The 15,842-nt window shown below is 39.6% G+C and overlaps 2 protein-coding genes and 1 non-coding gene across 3 annotated transcripts in view; 1 reads left to right on the forward strand and 2 right to left on the reverse strand.

Annotated features, from left to right (window-relative positions):
• Positions 1–2,429: 2,429 nt before the first annotated feature.
• Positions 2,430–7,773, reverse strand: LOC134629511 (protein phosphatase 1 regulatory subunit 3E). Its single transcript, XM_063476892.1, has one exon. The coding sequence runs from the start codon at positions 7,270–7,272 to the stop codon at positions 6,349–6,351; it is 924 nt and encodes a 307-aa protein (XP_063332962.1). The 5' UTR covers positions 7,273–7,773; the 3' UTR covers positions 2,430–6,348.
• Positions 7,774–8,044: 271 nt separating this feature from the next.
• Positions 8,045–10,355, forward strand: LOC134645964 (uncharacterized). Its single transcript, XR_010096615.1, has 3 exons — positions 8,045–8,155; positions 8,352–8,566; positions 10,167–10,355. It is a non-coding gene; the product is annotated as an uncharacterized LOC134645964 (transcript).
• A 1,250-nt stretch (positions 10,356–11,605) lies between these two features.
• Positions 11,606–15,842, reverse strand: part of atmin (ATM interactor) — a 7,566-nt gene continuing 3,329 nt past the window's right edge. Inside the window, exons 3-4 of the mRNA XM_063476905.1 lie at positions 15,506–15,705; positions 11,606–15,399 (exon numbers count right to left, since the gene is read on the reverse strand). Coding sequence (XP_063332975.1) covers positions 13,635–15,399; positions 15,506–15,705 — 1,965 coding nt within the window. The 3' untranslated portion in view covers positions 11,606–13,634. The remainder of the gene's footprint in view (positions 15,400–15,505; positions 15,706–15,842) is intronic.

A 15,842-nucleotide genomic window follows, 5' to 3' on the forward strand; every position in this document is an offset into this window, starting at 1 on the left:
AAAGATTACCCCATACATGAACAAATGTGTGGTATGAGAAGAAACTGTATATACAAAAACATTACATTAGTGTAGTGATGCATAAGAATAATAATAATAACAGTATGCAGTGAAAGGAAAATGAAGGAGAATAAAATCTTTTATTGATGGAGGGAATAATGCGCTACCTTTTGTTTTATTCAGAGTAATATTCCTTGGAGCAATAACTCCAGCTACACTCATAAGAGAAAGAATGTTGGTTTTATTATTTAAGGCGTAGCAGCCAGCCAAGGGTTTGGAGGAAACGAGCAGGACATGAAACAGTCATTGAGAGGGCTGGCTAAACAGCTTTTTGAAGTCACTTTGAGCACACATATAATTCATTTCAGTTTACAGTGTCAGACATGTCACATTACCTTTACATAACAGCTTTTGCAGCAAAGCCAATCCATACATCTCTTAAAATTTAAACATCTGACACAACCTGCAGGCATTTGGAGTGGCAACATCAAAACACGAAGTAACATTTAAACTTCACTTTTAATCTATAGTAGCTTCATTTAGCAGGGAAAGCCAGCCATAACAACTACCGTGCAGCTAGTTGATCTCTACTTATTGTTGTTATCTAGCTCATTTATTTGCAAGCTAGTTGAGAAATATTTTATCCTGTGAAGCCAGCTTATCACCTTAATTTCAAAATGATATTGAATCGTACAACCAGCCCATTTTTCCTGCATCATCACATTATATTTTTCCTAGAACCTTTGTGGTCCAACCACAACCACACTAAACAGATCAGGACAGATTAAACAACCTCAGACCAATTAAAAAAGGTTGTCATCTACCAAAGGAGATAAGTAGTGTGTATGTGACATACTTCTCACACCTGAATTGTCCCAGCTATAGGGAGGGTGGAAAACCATTGTCTCCACAGGGGTGAGCTCCAATCCTACTTGGCAACAGTGAAATCTGGTGCACTCACACTTGTGTGTGTGCTGTCTATATATATGTAGATTATATATATATGCATTTTATCTGTAAAATGTTTTGACCTGGCAGATGTGCTTGAAAAAAATACAGAGAAAGAAGACAGAAGAATAAATATATGAATATCACTTTGCAGAAAAACAAGAGATCTAATATAGCAAATTCTCTATAGCAAACTCAACATGCACTCATAAACAAATTAAGCAAATAAACTAAGAAAACTGGCAGCATAAAAAAAACATAAATCCAAAACAGTGTTACTAGGCAAAAGGGACAAGAAATGTAAGGAAAATAAAGTAGGCAGGAGATTTCAAAACAACATAATGAATTTTCCACAGATTTTTCCAAGGCTCATTTTTCCAATTAATTATTCAGGTCCAGGGATCACTAAGACACGTTTATGGCTACACTGCAGCCTTGGCTGCTGCTGAGTCATCAGAGCATTTCTCTGAATTCCTAACATAAATTATTTAAACTGGACCCAGGAAACCTCTTTGTGAGCATTGGTGAACTCTGTTATTAGAGCCAAAGGACAAACTTTGGCACAGGTGAAAGCTGCACAGGTGGAATGAAAGCAGAACTGGGCCTGTGGTTACAGTCTAAAATAATCCAAAAGGCCTTAGGGAGAATGTTATCAGAAGCTCATCAGAACGTCATCACAGGAATGCAGCCGTTATAGAAGCAGCACTTTGTACACAGCATGAAGACCAGAGCTGATTACCACTGCTTGGTAATTACACAGATCCACACATGCTGGTGTTATTGTTTGTTTGTTTTTTTCTGCATTTACTGTCTTCACATTCATGCCAAAAGAACTCTGTTATTACATGACTCATGACATATGATGTATCTAATGTATCTTTCAAGGAGTTAAATAAAATGCAGACAAGACAAATGTGCCACGCTGCAATCAAATCAAACGGTGAATGCGTTCATTTCCCGGTTCACCACTCACTGCTTCTGAATATCTGAATCTCATTTCATCTGCACTCTTATTTCCCACTTATTGGAGCAAGCTGCTGAGTATGCCTATTAACAGAATTAAATTGGAGTCTCACAGCAGGTTTTCACTGACTGGCCATATGGATCCCCACTGATTGGTGGCTGAAAGTATTAATCTGATAAACAGAACAGCTCCAAAGTGTCAGGAAGCCTTCAGCACTTCTTTAAATAAGCAAAGTTTGGCTCAACTTCCTTTGACTGTTGGCCAGAGCAGATCAGTCATCACTAGGAGATTAACACGAAGATTAAGCAGGATCTTGTTCTTAATCTGACACCAATCTCCTAAAACAAAGCTCATGTGTAGTATGTCTATACATAGTCACACAAAAAAGTTTAACTTAGCCTTCTTGATCTTTTGTATTAGTGCTAAAATAAAATACACCAGCTCTCTGATTTTACTGTCCTATGGTAGTATGATTATTTAAAATAAATAACATTGAAACAGGATTAAGGTGGGATGATTTTATTATCAGTTTATAAAGCATTTCTTCAGGTCTGGCTGTACCTTTCCCTGCTTCGAGCTGCAACCCTCTCCCCGTCGTAAACAGAATAAGGGTAGGGTGTCAGCAGCAATCGATTCAAAGGACATGTCCTCAGCCTGGTATACAATGGTGATGGCTGCAGCCTGCTGCAGTGTGCTCCTTTATGAATGGGGAGCAACAGCAGCTCCTTGAAAATTAGATGCTCAGTCGACCGACAAAACGGACACCTTGGGAATGCACACATGCACAGCTCTGCAGCTGCCCTAGCACTGACGGCACAGTACTCTAAATCGCAGATATCAGAGATCATGCCGGGTGGATATGAGCTACAGGAACTCGCAGAACATTTGGTTTCCATCGAAAATGCCTTTATTAACCTTAAACAAAATGAGTTACATTAAAACCCGAACATGAAATGAAGGTATGTTTCAGCTACACATGCGCACATGGTTACGTTCCATTGCAGACAATACCTCGGGGTGTAGATGTTACAGCAAAAACTGGTTGCACAGGAATTACAAAAACCAAAAATATCACTTTCAAGACAGCAGATCAAGGAAGAAATGCTGTAAAATGGTCATAGACAGAGGTGAGTTAGGCTTTCGATGGTGAGCAAAAGCAAAAATACGACAAACCATGGCAAACATTTTGTTTGGAAACTATTCACAAGAAAAGCTTTACAACGTCACATTTCCTTCCTCTTGCTGGATTAGACTGCACCCACTCAGTCAGCTACAATCATAAGTCGCTCATATTAAAAGTTATCAAACACTAAAATATCTCATGTCGCCTCCTTCTTCACCGTCAGAGTTTACATATTTTATAGTCACTTACACTCACCATCTTAAACTTCTCTTACACATTTCTAAGTGAACTCACAGCTTAGTAAGATGAGAGTACACCTATATTTGTGTACATAGAGTGTCCAATATAGTACTTATTTTCATGTTTTGTTTTTCTTTTACATTTTGATGCATATATTAGGGATAATCTATCACATCTTATTGTTAAAACATTTCGGGAGAAAATATCAATTTGTGGCATTCCTAATTCTAACAATAGCCATTACTCAAATGTTCCTGGAGACAAATTTGTTTGCTTTAACAAGTTTTTTTTAAAACACAATACTTTGATAACAGTTTACAGCACCAAAGGATAACAAGCTTGTACCATTCTAATTTCTCAATTCTGCCTTTAAAATGATTAAAAGTACACACAACATAGAACAGCAGGAAGACATTCAATATGAAACATTAACACATTTACATACATACTTATATATCAGTGAGTTATGAATTGATTATGGTGAAAATCTAAGACCACAGACCCACCTTCTTTGTAGTAGAGATGCACCAATAGCAACAGCAGTGTTGGAGATGCCAGAATAAAAATAGCATCCAGATTTGTCGTCTACAAATGACATTTTTATATTGCGAAACTAGTTCGACAGTTGCATTAACAGGGCTGTGGGATCGCCACAGTTTTCACAGTTTTTGCGATGCTAAACCAACAGGTTCAAATGTAATAGATAACAGACAAGACAATTATATTCACACAGTCTCTTGTGTCAAGCAACCCCAACACTTTATTGTTATCTAGTAAGCAAATACGACCACATATGAGCCAAACATTAAATTCAAAAATCACAGTCTATGTTGGCAGTGATCAGTTGGCTATTGATGCATCTCTCTAAGCCCACATCAGTCACCTCAGCCTGTATAACTAATGCTTTCTGGTATTGCATTGCATGGATGCTTGAACAAAGTTTACACAGACCAAAGCAGACAATATGCAAATACCCACTGGTGTAACAGCATAATACACTAAATTCTGCTATGACAGGACATTAGATATTCACAATGTATTTAAATAAACCAATGAGAGAAATTCAGCTCTGTACGTGCTAAAGTTAAGTTGCATGATTGGAACTATCATCGCTCATCTCATCAAAACTGATCTAATATGATCAGGTAGAGCACTGTAGCCCTGACATAAATTATGTCATCTTTGGAGACAAACGATACTGATGGATTCACAGTGGAAGTGCTCCAAAAACTAAGTGGTTACAGGAATAGTCTCTGTCAACATCCCGGCGCGATGACCTCATTAAATGGAGAGCTTCCCTCTGAGGCCATGATGATGTAAACAAAGGCCAAAGTGATGTTCACATTACAGTCTGAGCACTGGAATTAAAAGCAACATGTCTGTTGTTCCTCTAGCAGCTAAAGGCTAAACTTTGCACATGCTCGCTTTGATATTATTGTACAGATTTTTAAAAGCGCGATGGATATTGGCATTTAACTAAAATGATTTGAACAACAGACAAGCTTCGTCAGCCACAGTGAAGGCGAGAGAGTTTGGAAGGCTGCTCGCCTCTGATCTAAGTAAAAACACCTTAGATGTGAGACACGCTTTTGCCCAGAAATGACAATAACATTTACAAAGGTGTACTGTATGATGAAAGCGAGCAGACAGTTTGCAATTTGAGAACGAAAGACAGTCAATCCGTTCACATAAAGTATAAGAAGTGTGAGGAGCAGCACTATTCTTGGACCGATGACTATCGTGTACATTTAAAGCAGCTAAAGCTATTTAAACACAGCCACCTGTGTGATAGCTACTTGGACTATAGACAGACCTGCTCTGTGAAAAATATAGTTAAGCAGTGTTGTCAAGAATCTTAGATATTTTTGTTTCAAGGCTGTACATGTACAATAACACGCTTTTCTTTAAATATATTAGTTAAAAAATAATTGTTGTGAAAATAAGATCTGTTCTTTAGCAGTCAACCTGAAGAAGAGAAGAAACAAAAAAGGTCCACAGGTAATCAGAGGTAAACTTAACCTTTCAAACAGCCACTTCAGACATTTTCCTTGTGATAAAAGCTATGCTGGAGGATTTCATTCAGATAAAACAAGAAATTACTGTAAAGAATAAGAGTCCTGAAAAACCTGTTCTTTATCATTATATTTATAAAGAATTCTTAAATTATATATATATACATATATATATATATATATATATATAATTTAGTTTAATATTACTTCATTGTCTTTGAACTTTGTCAAACCACCTTATTCTTCATAATTTAAATATGCAAAATGTAAAATCATTTATGTTGAATAGGCTACAAATGCATTGCTAAGAGGCAGATTTTTGTATGGTTAAGTATGATGTCCCTGGATTGTTTTACATTGTAAATTTAATGACGATAACCATCTAATGCATTTAACTCCATTCAAGCCCAATGAAGAAAATACTGTACAACACAAATCAACAACTCCCTACATCATGGCTTAGGATAAGGCATTTAAATGGCGTGATAGTAGGAAATAATAAGTTAAATATCTAAATTAAATAACCACCTTATATCTCCATCTTTTATCGGGGGGATAAGACATGTTTACCCCTGTCTGCAGGTGACCACCAGGGGCGTATGCTACCATCAGCTAAAATGCTTTCTTTTTGCTTTTGAGTCGATGTTTGCACACATGCAAACTGACAGTTACAGCATCTTGAAATGAGTAGTGATGCCTGAAGTTGGCATTACCCGGCACGTTCTCCGTGGCGCGTGTTTTTATATTACATAACGAGAACATGCCCTCCCAAAGGGCACCAAGCTGTACAGAGCCCTGACATCAAGGCAACATATCGAACAGCATCCCACACCGGGAAGCCTATCAGGCTTAAACAGCAGGCCATTTCAACCCTCGGTGCGTCGCCACCACAGGGTCACTGTTTGAAATATCGTGGTAAAATATTTTCTCTGTCACGGAATGTATACAGCTGACAATGACGGAATAATAATAATATGAATCTTTTGTTTTACAGGCTTATAAGGTACCCGGGGATCAATTGCGCTCAAATGGCGCAAGTGTGTCACTACATACGTCAAAGCTCAGATAAAATGAATCCATCCGTTTTCCCATTCCCGAGGTGGAGACATCTTGAACCGGTGATGACGGACTTTGTAGTTATTGCCGTTATTATTGTCCCAAAACTCTTGCCCGCCGACACAGTATTTAATTGCAAATTGCAATGTTCCTCCGTTGTCTAGGTAGGTGGGCATAACTATCTTGAAACAGAACCTGTCAGTGACACCGTCGCTCGAGTCAGGAACATAGGACGCCAAACTGTCCATAAAGGTTATCCAGTTGTTTAGGGAATACCGCAAAGAGACGCTCTTTTCGAAAGCCAGATTCAACACGCGCACGAAGCCGGAGAGGCTGAATTCGTCTGCCTCCACGGTCTCCAACAGGACGTTTACCTCCCTCACTTTCTGCTCGAAGCCGGGTAATGTGCCTGGGTTGGTGAACTGCAATTCCATGAACACAGACTGCGCAGGAGCCCGGGGGAATTTTGTGTCCAAGTGATGAAGGTGAAGGGGTCCCTTGGGTAATTTTGCCATTATGCGCTCAGGCACCTCGGGAACATCTGCGTCGTCAAAATGCTTCACTGAAATGAGCTCCAGGCCCAGGGAGTCCGCGAAGCGGACTTTTTTCTTAATGGTTGGGCTTCTGCTGCGGGCGATCTCTAACTTTGCTCTCTCTGTAGGTGTAGGCAAAGACTTGCACCTCCGACGCAGATTAGGGCTCTGTGGGGGCTTCAGGGAAATCTCTCTGCCCCTTGGCCTCTCATCCACCACTGCGCTCTCGATAGGCTCACAAGTGGCGTTCACCATGTCAAAATCCTCTCCATCTTCAAGCCTCGGATTTGCCGCTGCAAGACTCCCGAATAGTCCAGCTATGCAGCTGTAGTTCCTCGGCAGGCAGTTCTTTGGGGGAAGCATGACCGCGACAGGGTGCGCAGACTTCGCTTCCATAAAACGTTGGAGTCCCTGAACTGCAGAGCCGGAGTAGTCGTGATAGAGAAAAACCGGCGATGCAAGAGATGGAGCCGTCAGGTGTTAGTGTGCAACTCGGGGATAGGTGCTCTGCCTGCGTCAGAAGCTGACACTCTGCAGCCTTGGACCAATAAACCAAAGTGTTGTTGCTTTCCGCAATTAGCGCGACTCTCCTCTTGCAGATGCTTCATTAAAAAACTAAAAACCAAAAATCCATCATAAGAGAATTGTTTGCTCAAAAAACAACAACAACAAAAAACCCAAATTCCTTCCTCTTCACATCAAATATCTCCTCGTTTCCACTTGAATGTGGGGAAATTCATGCGTGTTCTCTCACAGCTGATCTCTTCCCGGGGCAGAGGTTGACGTCTCATCTACATTTACGTGCAGAGATGCGCGTTTAACTGACCAAAATGGTTTCTTTCTTCACAAGTTTTCAGCTGGTTTACTTCCCTGTTTGAACGCTGTGGCATTGAAAACAAACCACATGAAATAAATAATTTAGGTGCATCAAAAACAGTTATGTGCTTTTGTCTTCAGTCCGGTACATCCAGATATTGTGTGCATAACTAGATTATCAAGCGTTCCCGTGTAAAAAATAAAGCTATTGTGTTGATTTTTTTATACTTAATACAGATATAGGACAGTAATGTGTCGGTAGTAGTCTGCAGCAGGAGCGCAGGAACCCCTCCCCCTTTCTCTACGTCTCGACGGTACGGGTTTTTAAGTGTCACCATGACGACGGCGTTGCAGTTGGTCTCTAAAGGCATTCACCGTTTCTTCCGCTTTTGTCCTACAAAATTCTGAATCGGGAAATAAAAAAGTCGCCACCACGACAGATAGCACACAGCAGAAGTTGTTTGTGAGTAGCAACAAATATTATTCATGTATTTCTTAATTTCCTCGTTTAATAATCCAGTTTGCTTTATTTTGGTCAGCAAAATCAGCGGTTGGTTTGTTAAGTTGATCATATTTACAGTAAAAGTGCTACTCAAGATGCATTTTTAAGTAATTAAGGACATTCTGTTTTCTATGACCCTTCGAAATCTCACCATGAGTCAAAGGACCTAACTACATCATGACCTCGCAAGAAAGGGATCATACAGCTGTGGACGGAGCAGACGGGGAGCTGTCAGCACCGGAGAACGCAGCTGGCGAGCACGAAAGAGCAGAAAGGAGAATTGTTGAAAGGCTTTTAGATATCAGTGAGGAGAACTTCTTGAATGAGAAGGAGCTAAATGAGTTCCATTGTTACTCTGGTTGGGAGGATGCTGTAAGTGATCCAATATCCTGTTACTATACCTCTCTTAATTTGTTACCTATATGTAGTTGCAATTGTGTTTTTAAGTAAGTGTCTTCTATGTCACAGTTTGGACTCAGTGATAAATTGAACAAGTATTTAGGCGCCTTCCCTAATTCTTATTTTTTGTGTTTTTTTTACACTTATGTGTTTCAGATAATCAAATTTTAATATTAGTCAATGATAACCCTAGTAAATACAAAATGCAATTTTTAAACAATTATTAAATTATTAAGGGAAAGGGGCTATCCATTTCTATCTGCTCCAATCTATCAAAGTCATCTATCTATGAAATCTATCAAAGCCAGTCTGGAAAGAGTTGCAAAATCATTTCTAAGGCTTTGGGAGTGCAGTGAAAGACAGTGAGAGCCAGTTTCCATAAATGGAGAAAACTTGGAACAGTACTGAATCTTCCCACTAGTGACAGACTACCAAATTTACTTCCACGGCCCGTCGATGACTCATGTAGGAGGTCATAAAAGAACTCAGAACAACATCTAAAGAACTGCAGGCCTCACTTGCCAAGGTTAAGATCAGAGTTCATGATTCAACAACAACAAAGAGTGTGGGAAAAAAAAGACATCCATGAGAGAGGTCCAAGTAGAAAATCACTCCTGAACAAAAAGAATACAAAGGCTCTCCTCAAATTTGCCAGAAAACATGTCAATGATTCCCAGAAGCTTTGGGAAAATATTTTGTAGAGTGGAAGGTTTGCATTCCATTACATCTGATGTAAAGCTAACACAGAGTTTTATAAAAAGAACATCATATTAGCAGTTAAACATGGTGGTGGTAATGTGATGATCTGGGTACGATGAGCTGAAACACACCAGCAAGTCCCCCTCTGAATGTTTTAAAAAAACAAAAACAAAATGAAGGTTTCATAGTGGCCTAGTGAGTCTTAAATGAGATTGGGATATGTTGACATGACATGACCATTGATCCCTGAAAACATTTCAGTGTGGCTGAATTAAAACAATTCTGTAAATAAGACTGGATCAAAATTCCTCCACAGCGATGTGAAAGACTCATTTCCTGATGCCAAGTGTGGCACAATCAGTTAATAGGTTTGGGAGCCAATTACTTTTTCACATAGAGTGAGGGTGATTTGGATACCTATTTTTCTTTTAAAAAAATCATCACTTAACAATGAATGACCTTTTCTGATATCAGTATTGATTATCTGAAGCATCTAAGTATGACAAATATGCAAAAGAAAACCTTTTTTGGTCACATTTTACAATGATGGACAGAATCTGACTTTTTTTGCAGTATCCTAAACTGCAGCTTCTGATGTCAGTGGCTTTAACTTTCGGCTTGCATTTTTGAAGTTGATTAGTCACTATCAGCATCATATTGATGGAAAAGACAGCAAAGCTATTTAGCCAGCATGCGCAGTGTCTAATCTAAATGGAATATCTTCATTCACGTATTATTAATCACATCTGTGCTTTTACTGCTTTCCTTCTATTTGCATGTTTCTTACTTGATTCAATAAGTATTTTTACTTCGTGATTTTATAGCTTTAAACATATCCGAACTTAACAAAAAAAAAAACTTGGTTTTGCAACAGGTTTGTGGTTGGGCCAGAGTTGCTCCCCTGAGCTGCATACTTTTGACTTCAAACACAGACAAGAAACCAAAGCATAAGGAGGCTGGCAATGGAACTCCTTCATCTGATGACCCAGTGCCTTCTAATGCAGACAGCTCAGACAGCATTACAGAGCAGCACTGTGAGTCTCAGTGAGGCCACAATGTTTAAGTACACTTTTTTAATATTGCTTGGTCTTGTAATTTTCCAATAAAAACAGTTCATGCTTTGTGCAGTTTGTGTCAGTAAATCAGCAGACAGGATCTTGGAGTCAAACTGCTATGGCAGCTCAACAGACAAACGCTGCAGAATGTCCTTTCCTTAAAGTCATGCAGAGAAATCAGACACATCTCTTACTGGAAGAAAGACATTTTGGCAAAACCCACACAATGTTTTGATACCAAGAGGTATTGAATACAATGTCTTCCAAACCTGACTCAGTGCACTGAGGACTAAAGTCTCTCACAAGGAATTTCACAAATCCAAATGCACCCGAGCTGCCTCTTCTCTGCCTCACTTCACTTTTAAGCTGAACGAGGCATGTGAAATAAAAATCTGTCAAGTGAACATTTAAGTATGCAGTAATTTTAGTTTCTCAGGTACAACTAAGAAAAGGCAACATCTTTTATTATAAAGGGCATCCTGTCTGTCAGCCTCACTCATCACATACCATTAAAATACAGTTAGCTGGAAGAAGAAATTCGGCCTGGCATAATAGTGGCACTGGTGGTCGCTAATATTTTTAAGTTTAAGCAGACTACAACTTGGTCAGAACTTTAACATTGCACCGCAGCTTGTTTCTCATAATATAAACTGTGGCCAAACTACTGCATCTGCTTAATACAGTTTAACTTTTATATTAGTAAACAAGGGATTGGTAATGGTTATGGATTATGGGTGGAGCCAAGGTTCTTTCTAAAAATGCCAAGGGTAATGTTGGTTTCCAGGGTCAACATGACTCATGGCCTGTTTTCAGTCAGTTGTTATAATACTGTTTAAGCTGTGGCAATTTTGTTACCTTATTACATTTATCTGTATTGCTCTAATTCTTTTCCCTACCTACATAGATGTAAAATAAATGCACAGGCCTGGATTTAGTAGGTTTATACTGGACAGGTTGTAACTGCATCAGAAGAAGAAAAAAGGTACAATATTATAAAGGTTTTTTGTTTTTTTAGAAAAAACTAATAGTGCAAAATTTGTTTCGCACAACCAAATCTTAAGAGATGATGACATCATGTGTGGAATTGTAATAGTGAACTCAAGATCACTTGAATAAAACATGTATGACCCACTTATGACCTTTAAAAAAACCCCAAAAAAAACCAAACCACATTGATCATGTTTGTCCATCTTTCAGCAACTACTTTCCTATTTTTGTTTTGGGAAAAAAATAAAAATGAACACAATCAACACTTGCCAGCAGTTTATTAACAACATCTATAATGTATCTTGAACAATAATTAAAGGCAGCCATTAAGTCGACACATGTAGGCAACAGAAAAATCAAATAAATTCTGCAAAAACAAATATTTTGTGCTGGAAAAATATCTGCATGCACTCCCTACAAAGAGAAAGTAAAGCACTGTAACAGACACCAGAAAGTGACATAGCTTCTACCCATTCAAATATAGGCATTTTTCCCCATTCCACTAAACCTGCAAGGAAACAGCTATATTGTATTAGAATTTAGGAATTAAAAGTTGGAATTACTGCTTTAAAACAAAACATGTTCAGACTTCATAGGTGTGAACCTTACTAAAATAGAGAAATAATCCATAAACCAACTGGGAATAGTGGGAGAAAAAAAAGCATAATATGTCTGGGCACAGAGTCATTATTGTGTACATTCTTCAGTTTTAATAAACATCCATAAAGTGTAATGACATTAAACACTATTCATTTAAGATGTGATGGAATCAAAGTAATTATTTTCAATCAAATGCCGCAAAGGAATATTTTCATGTGACACAGCGTAAATCTTTCCATAAACATGGAGCAGAGGCATTCTCACATTGCATGCAATCACAATAAAAACATCAATACTAAACAGATAAAACATGCAAAACAAAGACTGAAAGGATTCAGATATTTTTCATTGTTTATTCATCACGGTATATTCTAGTATAAACATGACTTTGAAGCAGCAAATTATCTGTAACGGAACTCAAGTTAATACTTGGGTTAAGGCACCAACACAACAAAAATGGAAAATAAACAAGGCCTATAGCTCTGTGTTCTCATGTAGAACAGTCCCTATGTGGTGCCTATGAGGTAACTGAGGTCACAGTATAACAAAAAAGAAAAATGGGGGTGGAAAAAAAAAGTTACATTTAGTGATTTGAAAAAATTAGTGTGGAAAATTGGGTCTAAAATGTAAGTCCTTTCAGTTAAAAGAACAAAACAAAACACTGTGCTAATCTGTGCTAATCCTAGCTCTAATCCACTGTTCTTGTGTATGGTAACATTACTGGATCACTTCAGCAGTGTACTGCTAATGTATACACTTACATCCAGCTAATGAATAAGTTAAAGACGATGACAGCCTAGCCTGCTTACTAACTTAAGTCTTAACTAGAGGCCTTGACACAAAAAGTGTTTACAAAACATCAGACTTCACAATCACATTTCAATGCAAGGTGCGCAACACGGGACAAACATTTTGTTTTTTACTTTGTGCCAGGTTATATTTCAACGACATATCTTCTGCTTTGAGCAATGCAAAGCCTTTATTTCCAAAAAAAAAAAATCTCACTTGTCATGTTTTCAACTGCCTATAATGTCAGAGTTTATAGTCTTGTTGCCACTTACAAGGTAACATTGAAGATGCAGCATTCAGATGCACATGTGCAGAATCAATATTTTATGTTGTGCTGCTTAAAGGCTTCATGCGCATTGCATACGTATGTAAACTAAACGTACAATATTGTATACTGTACAGCTGAGATGAGATTGTTTTACAGCAGTACATCTATATTTGAAAGCTGTCATACAAGGTAGCAATTTTACAAGCCTTTCATGACAGCCATATATAGGTATGCATGTCATCCCTTTTAAGTGCAGGACTAAACTTTATGTAATGTTAAGTGTTTTTACAACTTCTTAAGACCAAACAGTGACCAGTCACAGCGGCTACGCACTGAAATATACAAGTAAGCTTGCATTTTAGACAAGACATGTACAATGTTACCTTATGTGCAAATAAATATGTAAACTGTCACGGGAGCTCATGGGTCATGCCCACTGAGCTAATAAAGTGCAGCAATGCTGTCAGGATAGACACCAGGAAGGGCTCTGGACATTATGCCCCCAGTGGAATGGTTGAAAACATATCTGCAGACGTCTTGCTGCTAAGACTATGGTTTGATTTGCCTGAGGACAGCATAAACCATTTCCTCTTATAGGAAGAGGCAGATATCGGAAACCTTTATTGCAAAGGCATGGGAAGCTTCAGCTGTTGGGTTTCTCAGAATGCTGAAACAGAGCACAAAGTTCTTCACATGTCTGGGTTTCCACAGAGCTGAAATGGGACTCCATGTTCCACGCCAAGTCCGCTGACAGGAAGTCATCCATGACAGTTTGGGTTTCGTTGCTGGTCAGGAACAGGTTTCCTAGGCCTTCTGCTTGGCTAGTCACAGTCTGTGTCTCTGTGCTGTTCAGCAGTCTTGCATTCTCTCCTTGAGTGACAGGAGTCTGAGCAGAGAGACTCGTGGCAAATGAAGGGAGATCTGTTTGTGTTTCTGTGTCTGATGACTCTGTGCTCATAGAAAAGCTTGAATGTCGCAAGATGCTGCTCAGGGGCATGTGGCTTCCGGCATTCAGCAGAAAATTGAGGTCAGTCTGAGTTTGAGTATCAAATAGCTCCAAGTCGCTGGCTTGGGTTCGGCTTGGTCCCTCACTTTGGTCCAGATCATCCATCAGTAGGAAGTCTGTCTGTGTCTGAATGTCTAGAGACTCCATTGGCGTGTCACCACCCAGTCCTCCCAGCTCACTCTCCTCGGTCTGTGTCTGGATGTGCACAGCATTGAGGAATTCTTCAAAATCAAAGTCGATGCCGTTATGTTGCTCTTGAACAGAGCTGAGACTTGACCCACAGCCTGCAGAAGCCTCTGTGAGCACCTGATGGCCTGACATACTGTCAGACAGGATGTTTTCCAGGTCATTTAACAAGGTCATTGTTTGGGTCTGGTTGTCTGCCATGTTGTTTGCACTCAGCTCATGCGTCTGCACCCCAAAACACATACCACCTTCTGATTTTGAGTCCTCATATATAGTGCTTCCTGCAGCACAAAGGGTGTCATCTATGTCCAGAGTTGTTTGGGTTGACACACTGAGGGAGTCATTCCCAAATAGGTCTGAGCACATGACAGCCTGGTTCTGAGCCTTCTCCTCTGATTGCGGCATGGCAAAGTATGTCTGTGTCTGCCTGGTTTTGTACGGAAGCACAGAAGAGGATGAGCAGGGAATTTGGCTCAGGCACTGGCCGTCTGTTTGAGCTCCAATAGACGATGTGGATTTGGCTCGAGAGAAGAATGTTTGGGTTTCAACACTGACTGGCAAAAGGACTTGGGCACTGACACTGATGTCCGTTTGGGAGCAAGAAGACACAGAGGACTCACCCGCAGAGCACAAGCCTAGTCCCTCCCCAACCCCTACTCCTGTGGGCATTTTTGACAAGTACGATTTGTCTGTCTGAATGTTAGTGGAAGTGCTCCTTCCTCGCTGTGCTGCCATGCTGATGGTTGAATCCTCTGCACCTACTGGATCCAGATTGACTTGCACTCCTGTGCTAATAGGCCCCTGGCTAGAGCGGGAAGTAGGCATGCTATCCTTGAAACCCAAACTTTTAGCATCAAGTTGGGGTACCACTGCTCCTGTGGCTTGTGGAAGGAGCTGAAGGGCACTAACAGAACCTTGGCTATCTACAGCAAGCACTACAGACCTCAGAGCCCCACTTTCTGTAGATGGAAGGAGTACAGGCAAATGAGCCACCTGCATCACAGGAACACTAACCAAAGCCATCTTGGGTTTTGGTAAAAGCAACTTCTGCAGGCTCCTCCGGGAGTCTGGGATAGTAACGGTTGTATCAGAAGGGAGAGAAGTGTCTGTCTGCTCTGTGGCAGCAGGGATGATCTGGAAGGTTGAATCATTGATCTTAACCTTTTCAGAACCACTTAACAGTTTTTCCATCTTTCTCTTTTTTACTGGGGGAATTCTGCAAAATAATAAATAAATTAGATAAAATGATAACAATAATAAATACATGGAGAGAACAAAATACAGTATATGAATGAAAGTGTTGGGGTTATCCCTGTACATGCCTGTGCTCTGTTGGAATTTCATGACCCGTCCTGTAGATATGTGAGAGTAGAGCAGCCCTGCTAGCATAGGGGCAGCCACATGTACAGTGGTAGGTCTTTCCACAGTCTTCTATGTGCCTCTTTAAGTCCCACTCTGTACTGTAGCCATTGTTGCACTTGGAGCACTTATGTTTCTTTTCTGCATGCATCTTCATGAAGTGCTGAAATGAAATGAATCAAAAGCAGAAAATAGCTTTAAAATAAAAATGTCCAAACAGAATTTGGAAAGGAAAGCACATGTCCATTTACTTCTTTCTAGTGATTCACCCAGTTAAAGGTCACAGTATAATTTAGGCAA

Source organism: Pelmatolapia mariae, linkage group LG1 (assembly GCF_036321145.2).
Source record: "Pelmatolapia mariae isolate MD_Pm_ZW linkage group LG1, Pm_UMD_F_2, whole genome shotgun sequence".
Lineage (NCBI taxonomy): Eukaryota > Metazoa > Chordata > Actinopteri > Cichliformes > Cichlidae > Pelmatolapia > Pelmatolapia mariae.

Bases quoted from the DNA above. Each gene is read 5' to 3' on its own strand.
- LOC134629511 (XM_063476892.1), bottom strand. From the start codon at position 7,272: ATGGAAGCGAAGTCTGCGCACCCTGTCGCGGTCATGCTTCCCCCAAAG.